The sequence below is a fragment of the Mustelus asterias genome, chromosome 7, assembly GCF_964213995.1.
Source record: "Mustelus asterias chromosome 7, sMusAst1.hap1.1, whole genome shotgun sequence".
NCBI lineage: Eukaryota > Metazoa > Chordata > Chondrichthyes > Carcharhiniformes > Triakidae > Mustelus > Mustelus asterias.
The window spans coordinates 34,371,426-34,388,259 of NC_135807.1; the positions used below are offsets into that span (position 1 = coordinate 34,371,426).

The 16,834-nt window shown below is 45.7% G+C and overlaps 1 protein-coding gene across 3 annotated transcripts in view; it reads left to right on the forward strand.

Moving 5' to 3' along the window:
- Window positions 1-16,834, forward strand: part of LOC144496069 (corticotropin-releasing factor receptor 2-like) — a 254,440-nt gene that overhangs the window by 225,722 nt on the left and 11,884 nt on the right. For all 3 annotated transcript variants that reach the window (XM_078217024.1, XM_078217026.1, XM_078217027.1), the window contains one exon: window positions 4,237-4,322. In XM_078217024.1, coding sequence (XP_078073150.1) covers window positions 4,237-4,322 — 86 coding nt within the window. The remainder of the gene's footprint in view (window positions 1-4,236; window positions 4,323-16,834) is intronic.

Below are 16,834 nucleotides of genomic sequence, written 5' to 3' on the forward strand. Positions count from 1 at the left end.
GTCAGTCCATTTTGAACTTTGGAACCAGTGAGATGGATCACAATTGTTTTTTTTTAGAAACATAGAAACCCTACAGTGCAGAAGGAGGCCATTCGGCCCATCGAGTCTGCACCGACCACAACCCCACCCAGGCCCTACCCCCACATATTTACCCGCTAACTACACATCTCAGGGACAATTTTTAACCTGGCCAATCAACCTAACCCGCACATCTTTGGACTGTGGGAGGAAACCGGAGCACCCGGAGGAAACCCATGCAGACACGAGGAGAATGTGCAAACTCCACACAGACAGTGACCCAAGCCGGGAATCGAACCCAGGACCCTGGAGCTGTGAAGCAGCAGTGCTAACCACTGTGCTACCGTGCCGCCTTTAATCCCCAATGCTGTGATTTGCTATTTAAAGGTATCATCCAATTTAAAAGAATAGGTCAGAAAGTCTCTGGTTTCATTTGTCAGCTTAGATTTTGCTCTTCCTTCTGCAGGAGATGTGGGACCAGATGTCCACTCCTGCTCCTCATGGTCCTATTTCAATTTTTGTTATTCATTCGTGGGATATGGGTGTTGCTGGCTGGCCAGCATTTATTGCCCATCCCTGGTTGCCCTTGAGAATGTGGTGGTGAGCTGCCTTCTTGAAATGCTGATACAACTGAGTGGCTTGCTTAGCCATTTTGGAGGGCAGTTGAGAGTCAACCATGTTGCTGTGGTTCTGGAATCACATCCTAGGCCAGACCAGATAAGGACGGCAGATTTCCTCCCCAAAAGGACATTGGTGAACCAGATGGATTTTACCAACAATCGACAATGGTTTCATGGTCATCAGTAAATGCTTAATTTCAGATATTTTTTATTGAATTCAAATTCCACCATCTGTCCTGGCGGGATTCGAACCCCAGTCCCTAGAAAATTAGTTGAGTTTCTGGATTAATAGTCTAGCGATAATACCACTTGGTCATCACCTCCCCTTTTGCGGTGTTGGAATTTCGCTAGTCGAAGCCTCCTGCTGTCAACAGAAAATGTCTATTTGGACTGTCACTGTGTCACATGAGGAGGCGATTGAAGGGAACGTTGAAGCCCTGAAAGCATCTGCAGTTATTAACAGCCAAACAGCCATTCCAACTGAGTTAATGTAGCACAGACTGGAAACTAAACCTAGGACATCTTTGGTTTATTTCACCTGGTGGGACACTTGGGATTTCAATTGACAGCGGAGTTACTGTTGGATTAATTATGTAAGTCCCAGCAAGGTCTGTAAGACAAGATAAAAGGAAAAACTGTGGATGCTGACAATCTGAAACAAAAACATGAAGTGCTAGAAGGACCCAGCAGGTCTGGCAGCATCTGTGGAGAGAAGAACAGAGTTAACATTTCGAGTCTGTGTGGCTCTTTTTCAGAGCTGGAGGGGCAGAAATGAGATGGATTAAATAGTTAGAGAAGTAGAGAAGATGGAGCAAAAAAGAAGGTTGGATAGGTGAGAGCTCAGGAGGGATAGACAAAGGTGTCATGGAGACAAGACAAAGGGAGTGCTAATGGTAGCATTAAGGACTAAAGAAGGTGCTAATAATTGCAAGGTAGCAGAATGTGTTAATAATAGAACAAGGGTCAATGCTCTGTGAAAGCAAAACAAGTTATAGATGGCCCTGTAGCAGAGGGAGTTGGGAAATATTTCAAAATGGAGGTGGGAGCACATGGCCTGATGTTGTTGAACTCAATTAAATTCTAACAGGATTAGACAGGGTAGATGCAGAAAGAATGTTCCCGATGGTGGGGGAGTCCGAAACTAGGAGTCATAGTTTGAGAATAAGGGGTAAACCTTTTACGACTGAGGTGAAGGGAAATTTCTTCACCCAGAGAGTAGTGAATCTGTGGAATTCATTGCCACAGAAAGTAGTCGAGGCCAAAACGTTGTCTGATTTCAAGAAGAAATTAGATATAGCCCTTGGGACTAAAGCTATCAAGGGATATGAGGGGAAGGGGGGATCAGAATATTGAATTTGATGATCAGCCATGATCAAAATGAATGGCAGAGCAGGCTCGAAGAGCTGAATGGCCTACTCCTGCTTCTATTTTCTATGTTTCTATGTTGAGTACAGAGGCTGTAATGTGCCTAATTGGAAGATGAGGTGCTGTTCCTTCAGTTTGCATTGGGCTTCACTGAATCTTGCAGCAGGCCAAGGGCAGAAATGTGGGCATGGCAGCAAGGTGGTGCATTAAAATGGCAAACAATGGGAATGTCGGGGTTATGCGGACTGAGAGAAGGTGTTCTGCTAAGCCATCACCCAGTCCACGTTTAGTCTCCCCAGTGTAGAGGAGACAGCATTGGGAGCATCAAATACAGGAGAATAAATTGAAAGAGGTGCCAGTGGAATGAGACTTCCACTGAGGCCTTGGACTGTATTTGAGACCTTGGACTGTAAGAAGAGAGGAGGTAAAGGGGCAGGTGTTGCACCTTCTGTGATTGATGTGGGATGGGGATGCAATGTTGGGGTGATGGAGAAGTGGACCAGGATGTAAAGAAGAGATCTTGAGTGACACATTAATGATGTTTCCACATAGTGATGGAGAGGAATATTTAGCCTTTGATATCTATTTGAGTGATGACCAAGAGCAGCAGTTTGATGTACTTACACCACTATTATTTCACCGTGCAGTGCGCAGGAAAAGATTTCAACAGTCATTATAAAAATAAGTTAAACCGACTCCAGAAATCAGGTTCAACAATGTTACCTTCTAAGTACTTCATAGTATCCCTACAGGACAGAAGGAGGCCATTCAGCCCACCGAGTCTGCACCGACCACAATCCCACCCAGGCCCTATGCCCCTGGCCCCACATATTTACCCTGCTAATCCCCCTGACAATAGGGTCAATTTAGCATGGCCAATCAATCTAACCTGCACATCGTTGGGCTGTGGAAGGAAACTGGAGCAAGTGGAGGAAACCTACACAGACACGAGTAGAATGTGCAAACTCCACACAGACAATGACCGGAGGCCAGAATTGAACCTCCGCTGTGAGGCAACAGTGCGAACTACTGTGCCATCGTGCCGCCCGCTTAGTTTCTTTGTGTGAATGTTTGCTATCTCGTTGGACAAGTTAGCCTGTTTATCTATCCTGGGACAAAATCTCACATCTTGCAGGTGTCTTCACACTTGAGATGCCAAACAAATGATGTCAACAGGATTTTTTGAAAGCACATCATATTTGGATGTTGGTTTCTGATGGCGTGAAGTCTAGAATTTACAAACACCTTCTAATCCCAATATATATTCACCAGAGAAAACAAAGGAGCTTGTATTTAAAGTTTCATGTTTTGTGGCCTTAAAGAGCCAAGTAAGCTTAACTTTTAGGCCCATAAATCTGACCTTATGAAACATGCGCAGTGAGAGCCATCTTCAGGCAACACGCTCTGCATTCCAAGTACAACTACAAGACTTTCAATGGCCCATTTTAGAGGGATTCAGGGACTTTAGGCATTAGGCCTCTTGCATATGTTAATGAAGAACCTTATTTCTTTCAGGACCTTTGTGGGAATTTTCTCTGCCTCTGAATAACTGCGGCCTAACAAATGACAGTGACCAAAATGTTAAGCAAAACGTTATATTTCAGTGTGCAATCAGAAATGCTCCTCCTTGTTCCACAGCTGTTGCTGCCCAGCCAGAATCTGCCCTCCCCCATTCATCTCATCATGCTGGCATTTGCCAGGGGTCACTGTGGCTGAGGTAGGCAACCCAAGATTCAGTGCTGCAGAAGAGGGATTTACCTGTGACCAGATCTACCTGTCACTAGATGCGGGGAGCCCAGTCAGCTTATGAGGCCTGAGGCATTACTTACAGGACTTTCCTCCATGTGAATTGAAATGTAAAATGAATGCCCTGAGAATCGGATAAGATGCATTAGAAATGCAAGTTCAAAGCAATTTCATAGAAAGGCAAATGTGTTTGCTAATTTTCACACTATGTCAAATTTGCAACCCCGGGAGATGTAATCCTGAATCAAAAGCCCTAAGGGTGAAGTCCCCGGAATGTTGCAATATAACTTACAATGGACTCTATTGTTACTTATAATGGATTCTATCGTTGTGAAAGAATGTTTGTTATTGTGTTATTCGTTTTTGGTATTGTTAGTTTGTTGGTTTATTACTTCTTTATTTTGAATTATTTTTAGCCCTCCATTAGCTCTCAATTATTTTTGTGGTAAGGTGCACTTATGGCGTTCTATTTTGTTTTTCTGAACAGGTGAATTTTGTCTTTCTCTTCAACATTGTGAGGATCCTAATGACTAAACTGAGGGCATCAACCACATCCGAGACAATGCAGTACAGGTAAATAAAGCCAAGGCAGTTATTGTGCAAGTGTTGAACCCACTTCTCTTTGAGTTGGAACCACTTTTAGGTACAGCAACCACCTTTTGTCCTGAGAGTATATTGTTTGTGCTAATCAAGGAGAAAAATATTGAATGAATACATCTTTTATTTCTAGCTCTCCCTCTCCACTTCTTGTTACCTCCTCACTCAGGTCATTCATATTTAATAGATGTGACAAAGGGTCTTCATTGCAGTATGTGTTACTAATGGATGTCCCATTAAAAGGACAAAATTTGACTTGCTCACAGCTGGGGTGGGATTAGGAGTATGGGTGGGGTTGTGGGGAGCTAGTTGAGTTTGGTGGGTGACAGCCGTTTGGGAACCAAACATTTTGCAGCGTGAGTTTTGCCATCGTTTAACTCAGCCACGGTGACATTGTGCCTTTGGGTTACCCAACCAATTATAGTGCGAGCGTGATGATGACCTGCTCCTGTCAATGGAAGGCTTCCTAGTTAAACGAACCCCAGCAGGGATCTAAATGGTTATTTTCCAGATTGATTCTCGAGGCTTCGACATTACCAAGAATGTGATGGGAGTTCAGTGTGGAAAGGTTGCCCCCCGCAGATTCACCTTTCCCTGGAGGTTTTGCTGCGAGCAGTCAGGGCCCACAGAGAATATTGCTTCCCACAGATAGGAGACAGAGGCCAGCCTCTCAAGCAGGCTTGACTGAACACAGTGGAAGCAGTAGAATTGTTGTCCCTCAAAGCTGGATGCAATGCTGCAAAATGTTCATTGATCTCATGAGGGCAAGGGAGTTGAGAAATACCCCCACTGACTTCCCCAGCATTCTCTTGCACAGCCCTCCTCAACCCATATACATCATCCTGCTCTGCTCAACTCTTTCTCTCTCTCTCTTATGGCACTTCCTCACATCTCCATCTGAGCAACCAACACTGCCACTCATCCACATTTTGCTGATATTTCACATCCATCCCTCCCCTCCATAAATGCTGTAAATCCATCCGCATCATACAATCCACTTCTGATATTCAGAACTCTCCCTGCTTGCGAAAGACTGTGCGCAACTACAGAGAGAGGGACAGGGAACGAGAGGTGGTCTTCCACTATGGAGGAGGCAGCTTGGAGATTGGCAGGGTGGCAGAGCACCCGGGCATGGGATGTAGTCAGATACCCAGTAACAGAATTCAAAATCACACTGCCACTTGGCACATAAACAATCACCATTGCCAATTTGCTGTCACCTCCAACTGATAGGTGAACATTTGCACAACGTTGACTCTTTACCCTTTCCCCATGTTACCTTGAACTCATTTCTTTCACCTCCCACATGTCTTTTAAGTGCGACACATGAGCTGGATTGGGAGGAAGCTGAGGAGTCCGCAGAGTCATTCTGCACTCTGAGGAAGCGCTGTGTCATGATGCATGCTCACTCTCCATTTGCTCAGGCACCACATCTACAAACATCCATTCCCTCCACCACCGACGCTCAGTAGCAGCAGTGTGTACTATCTACAAGATGCACTGCAGCAATTCACCAAAGATCCTTAGACAGCGCCTGCCAAACCCACAAACACTTCCATCTAAAAGGATAAGGGCAGCAGATACATGAGAGCACCACCACCTGCAAGTTCCCCCCCAAGCCACTCACCAACCTGACTTGGAAATATATCGCCGTTCCTTCACAATCGCTGGGTCAAAGTCCTGCAACTTCCTACCTAACGGCATTGTGGGTCAACCCACAGCCCATGGACTGCAGCGATTCAAGAAGGCAGCTCACCACCACCAGGGAGCGGCGCGGGCTAGTTGTTCTTTGTTTCTCGTTTCAAGGCTTCATTCTATGATCATCTTGCTGGTGCCAGTACAGAGCGAGACTGCGGATAGTTAGGAACCTGTCTCGGGGCAGGGAATTCATATGGTGTTCGTGGAAGTGGAAATGAATAGGGTTGGGAAGCATTTTCCGATCAGGGCCAGTGTGATTTCCTGGACTCGTTTCGATCGCCTCAGGGGGTCGGAGAGGAATTTCCCAGATTTTTTTTCCCCATATTGGCCCTGGGGTTTTCACTCTGGGTTTTCGCCTCTCCCTGGAGATCACATGGTCTGGAATGGGGGGGTGGGGGTGAGTTACTAGGTTGTGATGAACAAAGCATCGTAGCTGTGAGGGACAGCTCGGTGGATAGGATATTAGTATGTAGATAGGCTGGAAAATTAGGTGGGGATCCTGGATTCAGGATTCAATCCTGGACCGGGGAGCGGCGCGGGCTTGGAGGGCCGAAGGGCCTGTTCCTGTGCTGTATTGTTCTTTGTTCTTTGTTCTTTGTTCTCAAGGGCAACTAGGGATGGGCAATAAATGCTGGCCAGCCAATGACACCCATGTCCCACGAATAAAAAAAACATGGCAAGAGCTGGGTTGTCACATTTTGAGAGACACAAAATGAGTGGGAGAAGCAGATACTGAAGACTGAGACAACAGAAAAAAATCCCTGTGGGGGTCCCTAAGCTTTGCTTCATGAGTATCGTGAAATCTCAGATCTTTGCACTGGTGTCCACCTCCATGGGAAGAATGTCCATCTGAGTGGAGAATCAGATGCAGAAGTCCACCGAGAGCATGCTATCCGGACAAATAGCCATTGGTCTTGAGGCAAATGTTATGTCCAGAGTAAAAGACGAACAAAAGGTATCAGAGAGATTTTTTTTATATTTGTCCATGAGTTGGGGGCATCGCCAATTAGGACAGCAAAAGTGTTGCTCATTCTGAATTGGCCATGAGAAGATGGTAGTGAGCTGCATCCTTCAACCACTGCAGTCCCTGTGGTGTAGATACACCCAAAGTGCTGTTAGGGAGGGTAGTCCAAGATTTTGACCCATTGACGGTGGAGGAACAGCGATATAGTTCTAAGTCAGGATGGTGTGTGGTTTGGAGGGGAACTTGCAGGTATTGGTGTGCTCATATGTGTGTTCCCCTGTGACCCTCGATGTTAGAGGTTGCGAATTTGGAAGATGCTGTCAGAGGAGCCTTGATGAGTTGCTGCAATGCAGCTTTTATCTGGTACACATTGTTGCTACTGTGCATCGGTGGTGGAGATAATTAATGTTTAAGGTGGAGTATGAGGTGCCAATCAACCAGGTTGCTTTGTCCTGGGTGATAGTGTACTCATGAATGTTGCTGGAGGTGCACTCATCCAGGCAAGTGGAGAGTATTCCATCACACTCCTGACTTATGCCTTATAGATGGTGGACAGGCTTTGGCGAGTCAGGAGATGAGTTGCTTGCCACAGAATTCCCAGCCTCTAACCTGCTGTTGTAGCTGCAGCATTTTATATGGCCATATTTCTGGGCAATGGTAACCCCCAGGATGTTGATAGCGCAGTTTCAGTGATGGTAATGCCTTTGGGTGTGAAGGTAACTTGTTGAAGATGGTCATTGCCTGCTCCTTGTGTGACGTGAACGCTCTGTGTCACTTATCAGTTCAAGCCTGAATGTTGTCCCGTGCTTGTTGCATTTGGGCAGGGACTGCTTCAGTACTTGAGGAGTCATGAATGGTACTGAACATGGAAGGATTATTGACTGTAGAAGAGCTTTGGGTTGCTGTTCTTGCAGGATGGTGTTCAGTGGTGTGTCTCAGCTTCGCCGATGCACCGCTGTGCCTCCAGCCCAGGCTCAAACTCCGAAACCCCGTTCTTATGCTAGTCAAGACAGTGGCATTTCCTGCAAATGTGGTCATCTGGATTGCAAGGAGCATCTAAGAATTCCCACATGCTGCAGGCCATGCAAAACACGGGACTGAGCTGTCCAGTCATACTTTTAGTTGAAAGACTCCTACCTTAAGTTTATTCCAATTGGAAAATTATTTAAATTATATATTTTTTTAGTTAGAGCCCTTACCTTTCCTTAATATAGCTTTAAATTCAATAGGAACATCGGAATTAAGAGCGGAAGTAGGCAATTCAGCTCTTCGAGCCTGCTCCGCCATTCAATCAGATGATGGCTGATCTCTTCCTGGTCTCAAATCCACCTCGCCACCTGTTTCCCATATCTCTTTATCCCATTTGTTATCAGAAAAATATCTATCTCCTTCTTGAAACCATTCAACGATTCAGACTCCACCATGCTTTGGGGCAGCGAGTTCCACAAATTCACCACCCTCTGTGAGAAGTAGTCCCTCCTCATCTCAGTTTTAAATCTACCGCCTCTCAACCTATACCTGTGACCGCTTGTTCTAGATTTCCCCACAAGAGGAAACATTTGGTCTACATTTACTTTATCAATCCCTTTTTGTCTGTTCTATACCTCGATGAGATCCCCTCTCATCCTTCTAAACTCCAGCGACTATAAGCCCAAACTGTTTAGTCTCTCCTCATACATCAACCCTTTCATCCCCGGAATCAACCTGGTGAACCTCCTCTGAACTGCCTCCAATGCCCCACATCCTTCCTCAAATAAGGAGACCAAAACTGGACACAATACTCCAGAGATTGTTTCACCAACACCCTATACAATTGCTCCAACACTTCTCGACTTTTATACTCCAGTCCCTTTGAAATAAATGCAAACATCCCATTTGCCTTTTTTATTACAAGCTGCACCTGCATAATCGACTTTCTGCAAATCATGAACAAAGACACCCAGATCCCTCTGCCCAGACGTACCAATCAGCTCTCTCCCTTCTAGCCTCTGCTCCTGCAGCTGGGCCACTCTTTGAATACTAAAAACTTAGAAAGCAAAAAAAGCAAAAGAGAACTCTTTCCCTTCTGCACAGAATTCCCAATGTGCTCCAAATTCCCAAAATACGCACACTCACTTTGGCTGTGCCTCACTCAGGATGTGCTCTCTCCCAACCGCTTGTGCGTGAATCTTACTGATCTTTCAAATCTTTCACATCTTCAAGTAATTGTCACTTTGCAGAGAATAATAAATGATATTGGCAACCTGCCTGCCCCATGATGGTTTTCCATCTCCCCCAAAACACATGTCTGCTTAAATCAGAAGGTCAGCGGGATTGGGTTGGATTTTCAACATGCTGACATCTTTTTCATCTACAAACCACTCCCCCCCACCCCCCTCCCCAGCCACCCAGCCAGCAATGTCTGCCTCACCCACATCCCTCTGCATATTAAAATGATCCCCTATATTACTGGACTGGGAATTCAGAGAAGGTGAATTCGGACCCCATTATGGAAGTCTGAAAATTCAAATTCAGTTAAAGATATCTGGAAATAAAACATGGGTGTCAGCAAAATGTTTCCACAAAGCTAGTTCAACTACATCCTTCAGGGAAGGTGAATGGTCCTTACTTGAAGACTCATAATTGACTCAAAGCTAGTTAACTCTCCTTCTGCCTCCACAGATGCTGTCAGACCTGCTGAGTATTTCCAGCACTTTCTGTTTTTATTTCTGTCTTTACCTGTGTTGCCGTTATGATGGGTCCAGTTACACACCAATGTGATTGAGTCCTGACAACCCCTGAAATTGCTTAGCACGCTACTCAGAGCGACTAGGGAATAGGCAATAAGTGCCGGATTTGCTAATAATGATAAGAACATAACATAAGAAATAATAAATAGGAGCAGGCGTCGGCCTTGTGCCATTGTGCAACTGTGCCACCTGCACACCTCAGTCATGGATAAAGATTTCATACCATCCCTTACTTTGGAAAACAATATGCATTCGTTGGCCAGACTTTGACCTCCTTCCTTTGGTTGCGATGAATATCAGAGATTCGAGTTTCCACTTTATAGAAAAATGTCCACAACACCAGAACTGCAATACACACTCAGTGCTCAGCAGATTAAATTTAATGAAAAATATTCATGAGGTTAATGGAACCAGATTTAACACATAATGGTCTACAGCCAGATGAGCAAAGTCATAGGTTGAGTGAGATTCATCTTGAATATGTCATCACTCTGAATGATCTCTCCAATTTTCATCCCACTCTGCAAATTTGACTGCGCTGTGTAAATCACTTAAGGTCCAAATACGCTGATCTCAGCAGAACATTAAAAGCATCAACTATTCAAAGACATCTGAAGAAGTGATGTGAACTTTAAAGGATGAGCTGCCTAGCAATGAACCCCGTCACCGCTGCCAATCCATTTAACATTGAAGTAACAGGCATTTCACTTCAACCAAGCAGCAGGCTACATTTAATGCTTGTCCATTATGCGTGGCGTCTCGGTTTATTGGAAGTGACTCATGATTTTTCCTGTTAATTTCTGAACATTTCTCTTCAAAAGAAACCAACTAAGTGACATGGCACATTGGCACAGTATGTTGAAACTCCATTGGCATCATGTTCAAGAGTACCCTTTTGATTCCCGGTGCGGAGGAGCACATTTCTGCCATGTGTTGGTATAATTGAATTGTGAGCTTATTTTTGCCTACATTGCACAGAAGATGTTTTCTTCCCTTACCCTGGTTGAACTACCAATTTTGACATGGCGTTCTGGAGAAATGCCAGAATTAGCAGCAGAATGCTTCCCAACAGCAATTTGTGCGGAATTAGATGGCGCTTGAAAATGAGGAAGACTGGTTTTCGATCATGTGTGGGAAAAACAGCTCTGCAGACTGAATATCCCCGGCTGGATTTTGTTCAAAGGCTGTAGGTCTTGGCAGCAGCAACAGAGGCCAGCTGTGCAAAGGCCGGTGTGGTTCCCAGAAATCATTTGCCTGACTAACATTGCGGAAGACCCACTTCAGCTGACTCAGGGGTTCCTCCATCTGTCCAGAAAACCCAAGAGGCAGACCAGGAGGATGCAGGCAACATTCATGATAAGCAAGAGGGTGAAAGATTATTGGGGGTAGGTGGGAGTTGATCAGCCATGATCTTATTAAATGGTGGAACAGAATCAAGGGACCGAGTGGACTACTCCTCTTCCCAATTTGTACAAATGCTGGAGAGAAGCAAGGTTTAATGATGCCTCCTGTAAGTTATTCTCCAGGCTGCAAGGACAAGGCAGGTCCTCATCTCCAGGGATGGTTAAGAGGAGACAGCCCTGTCTGACCATGAGGAGATTAGTAACCATGGGGCCACCATTTCTCCCCCTGTTCCTGCCACCACCACCCTCCCCACCACAACCCCGAAGCATGGGCTAATGGTCTCCTTAATGTGCCCCTCCTTGGGGCTTGCCCGTGGCAACACAAGATGGTGCACTGTCTGAGGTGGGAGTGAGCACCCAGCTAGTAGTTAGGGGGTGAGACAGCAGCCTTTCCTATAAGAGGCATTGTTGCATGCCGGCGAGAGGCACGTGTTTGCCTTTGCTGACCCCTCGCAAGGTGCATTGAGGGCAGACATGTGGAGGAGGCAATTCGGAGCCCCATCATGGGACATGGGACAAACGAGGAGGCAGTGCGAGCAGTAACCTGCCTCTGCAGCAGCTGCAAGTGCCGGGATGGAAGCTGGTAGGCATAGACATCAGAGAGTTCAGAAGAGCAGCTTTAGATTCTGTACATGTTAAGGCTTTAGGATGTTGAGTCAATCAATGGTCTTATTGGGGAGAGAGCGGGTAAATGTAGTTGAAATCAACCATGATTGAATGGTGGAGTGGACTCGATGGGCCGAATGGCCTTACTTCCGCTCCTATGTCTTATGGTCTTATGGTCTTAATAAATGTTAAACTCACTCTGTTGGTCTTGTCGCCTTGTTATATAACATCTATTGTAAGGAGTCTCACAACACCAGGTTAAAGCCCAACAGGTTTATTTGGAATCACGAGCTTTCGGAGCGCTGCCTCTTCATCAGGGGAGTGGCCACTCACCTGATGAAGGAGCAGTGCTGTAGTGAGAGGGTTCCTCACAGGGGTGGGTAGCCATGTTTTTAATGGGTTGCCCATGTCCTCACGAAATCTTCCCTACATGAGTAAGGTGTCTAGAAAAGCTATGGATGCTCCGAATGCTGAAGTATAAAGGTTTGTGGCTGCTTTCCACACGCACACTTGAAGAATCTGCTTTTGGTGTTTGCAGACCAGTTGTACAGTATGTATGGACTGGAAGTTCTACCTGTTGATGAAAGTCAAGTGTCTGGTCCATAGGAGCTTTGATGGCCACGTTTGTGCAATCGATGACACCTGAGGAAATCCAGCGGTGGCCTTGAAGTCAATGGACCTCTCCCCCCGATGGCCTGCTCCATTCAGAAGCACATATAACATCCACCCACTTGAATCGGAAGGGTCACCTCCTTGATGAACTGATGGCCTCAGCCTGTGAGATTCCACAGTTGTTCCGAGTGGATCCCTTGGAAAGATCTGAATGTTGAAGTTGTAAAGCCACATTGATCTACAGGGCCACTGGCATTGTGTGTCCACCAAGCCTCATGAGTCTCAGCTCGTCCTGAGGTATAAAGCAGTGACGGCCTCCATGGAGAGCCTCAGTCTATGCAGACATTGCTGCCTGGATATCTGCAGATACTTGTGCCATATACATTAGATTTTCTTACGTGGGCAGTCCTTCCTTGCCTGGGAGGCTGTTGTCACACCTCTCTCTGCTTCCCACTCCCACATCCAACCTGGGGGTGGTTTTCTTGCTCCTCCATTCCTGCTGTTGCTCTGTTGGTATTTGGACTTCTTTCTCTCGGCACTGCTTCTCCTCCCGAGAGGCTGAGTCCCAGTGCCTTTTTCTCATTTTTGTCTTTTGTATCCCACCCAAGTGATTGGGAAAATATTCTACACACAAAGGGTGCTCGGAGTTTGGAACTCTCCCCTGTGAGTAGCAATTAATGTTAGGTCAATTGTTAATTTTAAATTTGAGATTAATAGATTCTTGTGGAGCAAAGGTAGAAATGGCGGCACGGTGGCACAGTGATTAGCATTGCTATCTCACAGCGCCAAGGACCCAGGTTCAATACCCACCTCGGGTCACTGTCTGTGTGGATTTCTGCACGTTCTCCCCGTGTCTGCGTGGGTTTTCTCCGGGTGCTTCGGTTTCCTCCCACAGTCCAAAGATGTGTGGATTAGGTTGCTTGGCTATGCTAAATTGACCCTAGTGTCAGGGGGATTAGCAGGGTAAATGAGGGTTACGGGAATAGGGCCTGGGTGGGATTGTGATCAGTACAGACTCGATGGGTCGAATGGCCTCCTTCTGCACTCTAAGGATTCTATGATTCGATGAAATGGATATGGGGAAAGGACAGGCATGTGGTGACTGGTCACGTATCAGCTATGATCTCACTGAATGTGGAACAACCCAGCAGGCTAAATGGCCAATTCCTGTTCTGTTCCTAATGTCCCAATCAATGATTCACATCAATCTCCTCTGTCAGTAAGTTTGTATTTTTCCACCACTGGAACACTGTATACTTGTTTCCCTCTATCTCCGTAAACCTGAATATGATTGTTGACCGCCTCAGGGACAGATGCATAGAATTCCAACCTTGTCACCTTCTCCTCTTTTACCCTGCAGTATTTAGTTTATGCAGAGTTCTTCTATCTGTCCTCTGTCACATTAAAGTTCGCAGTAAGAGTTTTAACAACACCAGGTTAAAGTCCAACAGGTTTATTTGGTAGCAAATACCATTAGCTTTCGGAGCGCTGCTCCTTCGTCAGATGGAGTGGAAATCTGACGAAGGAGCAGCGCTCTGAAAGCTAATGGTATTTGCTACCAAATAAACCTGTTGGACTTTAACCTGGTGTTGTTAAAACTCTTACTGTGTTCACCCCAGTCCAACGCCGGCATCTCCACATCATGACATTAAAGTTCCACACATTTCTGCTGCCAGTTAGTCTTACATGTGGTGAGATTGGACAATCCATGTACTCATAGCGCAAAACTTCAATTTGGGACACTCAATCTGGAATTTCACCCAACTCCAGATAAACTGGCAGGCTAATTCCAGAGCTAAGCAGCTCTGCACTGCTACTCAGTACATTTATAATTGGTTAAACCTCAGCAGTGCCCTTATGCCCAGTTGGGAATTCCTACAACTTCACACGTGTCAGTTTTTTGCCATAATTATTTTTTTATTCATTTGTGGAACATGGACGTCACTAGCTGGCCAGCATTTATTAACCATCCCTAGTAGCCCAAGGGCAGTTGAGAGTCAACCACATTGCTGTGGCTCTGGAGTCACATGTAGGCCAGACCAGGTAAGGATGGCAGATTTCCTTCCCTAAAGGACATTGGTGACGCAAATGGGTTTTTCTGACAATCGATGATGATTTCATGGTCATCAAAGAACAAAGAACAAAGAACAGTACAGCACAGGAAACAGGCCCTTCGGCCCTCCAAGCCTGTGCCACTCCTTGGTCCAACTAGACCAATCGTTTGTATCCCTCCATTCCCAGGCTGCTCATGTGACTATCCAGGTAAGTCTTAAACGATGTCAGCGTGCCTGCCTCCACCACCCTACTTGGCAGCGCATTCCAGGCCCCCACCACCCTCTGTGTAAAAAACGTCCCTCTGATGTCTGAGTTATACTTCGCCCCTCTCAGCTTGAGCCCGTGACCCCTCGTGATCGTCACCTCCGACCTGGGAAAAAGCTTCCCACTGTTCACCCTATCTATACCCTTCATAATCTTGTATACCTCTATTAGATCTCCCCTCATTCTCCGTCTTTCCAAGGAGAACAACCCCAGTCTACCCAATCTCTCCTCATAGCTAAGACCCTCCATACCAGGCAACATCCTGGTAAACCTTCTCTGCACTCTCTCCAATGCCTCCACGTCCTTCTGGTAGTGCGGCGACCAGAACTGGACGCAGTACTCCAAATGTGGCCTAACCAGCGTTCTATACAGCTGCATCATCAGACTCCAGCTTTTATACTCTATACCCCGTCCTATAAAGGCAAGCATACCATATGCCTTCTTCACCACCTTCTCCAAGAATCAGTAGATTCTTAATTCCAGGTTTCTTTTCTATTGAATTCGAATTCCACCATCTGCCGTGGCAGGATTCGAACCCGGGTCCCCAGAACATTAGCTGAGATTCTGGATTATCTAGCGATCATACCACTGTGGACTGCCCAATCTCATCGCATGGTAGCATCCTAGCTGGCAGCAGAAAGAGAAAACCTTCATTCCATCTGCATGGCCAGATTTGAACTCGAGTCCTTGGAATAAAACACATTGCTTCACCCAGTTCCACCAAAAGCTTGTGTAATATGGCATCCCTCATGAGGGTTTGACACATATGGAAACCATACATAGGCTGAGGATTCCTTCAGAACACTCAACAAAACTGACATCAGCTATTTCAACCCTAGCAGTGCCAGGGACCTGGGTTCAATTCCTGGCTTGGGTCACTGTATGTGCGGAGTTTGCACATTCTCCCCGTGTCTTCGTGGGTTTCCTCCAGGTGCTCCAGTTTCCTCCCACAGTCCAAAGATGTGCTGGTTAGGTGCATTGGCCATGCCAACTTCTCCCTCAGTGTACCCGAACAGGTGCCGGAGTGTGGCGACTAGGGGATTTTCACAGTAACTTCATTACAGTGTGAATATAGGCCTACTTGTGACTAATAAATAAACAAACAAATAAAAACTAACAGCACTGGCATACCTCGTAATTGCTATTATGGGCACAGTAGTGCAGTAATTATTGATGCAACCTGGCAGTGATGGGTTCAGCTCCTGCCTATAAAAACCTGCATTTCCTTGCATGCTGTTCAGCTCTTGCGGTACTGCAGATCTTCCTTTTCCAGCTATTGTATTTCTGCCAAAGAAAATCAGTTCCATTTTATCATACCATCACAAGGGTCCGATAGTTCCTAGACGCTGCTTCACTGGCTAAAGTTACAGCAGTGTTGTAACAGATCGAGGGAGACTCAATGTGGCCTGGATAAACAAAGGCTTTATGCCAACAGTAAAGAAGTGTATATATAAAAAGGTCAGATTGAATTAACTACGTGACTGTACAACTCTTCTCCCAGGCTGTAACTGTGGGACCTTCCCTGACCCACGGTATGTGTCCTCCTCCTGATTGGCTCAGCTTCCTGCCTTGACAATCCATAGGGTGTGGCCCGATCACTTGGCCCTCAGGTAAACCCCCCCACCACCCCCTTAAAGGACCACACTCCCACAAGTGGAGTGGGAGATGCTCCATTAAAGTGTGGTCGTGTTTCATCTTGGAAACAAGTTGCCTCCTGTACCATGCCAAATTGAGAGTGGAAATAAAAATAGAAATGCATTTAATGCAATCATTTAGTATGGAAGTCACTCACACATAAACAGTAGCACAGTGGTAATGTTGCCAGGTCATTAATCCAGAGACCTTTTCTAAACATAGAATCGTAGAATTCTTAAAACTTAAAACATAAAGAATCATAGAATCTCTATAGCGCAGAAATGACCCAAAGAGTCATCTGGGGGGATTTTAATTCAATTGGAATAAAATACTAATCCCAATAATAATGACCATAAAACTATCAGATTGGCAGTAAAAAATTGATTTACTTTGCTACTGGATTTCAGTGGAGTAAATCTGCTATTCTTATCTGGCCTGGTCGGACTGTGACTACAGGCTTACAGCAACATGGTTAACACTTTACTGCGATGCTGTAGCAAACCACTCAGTTGAATCAAGCTG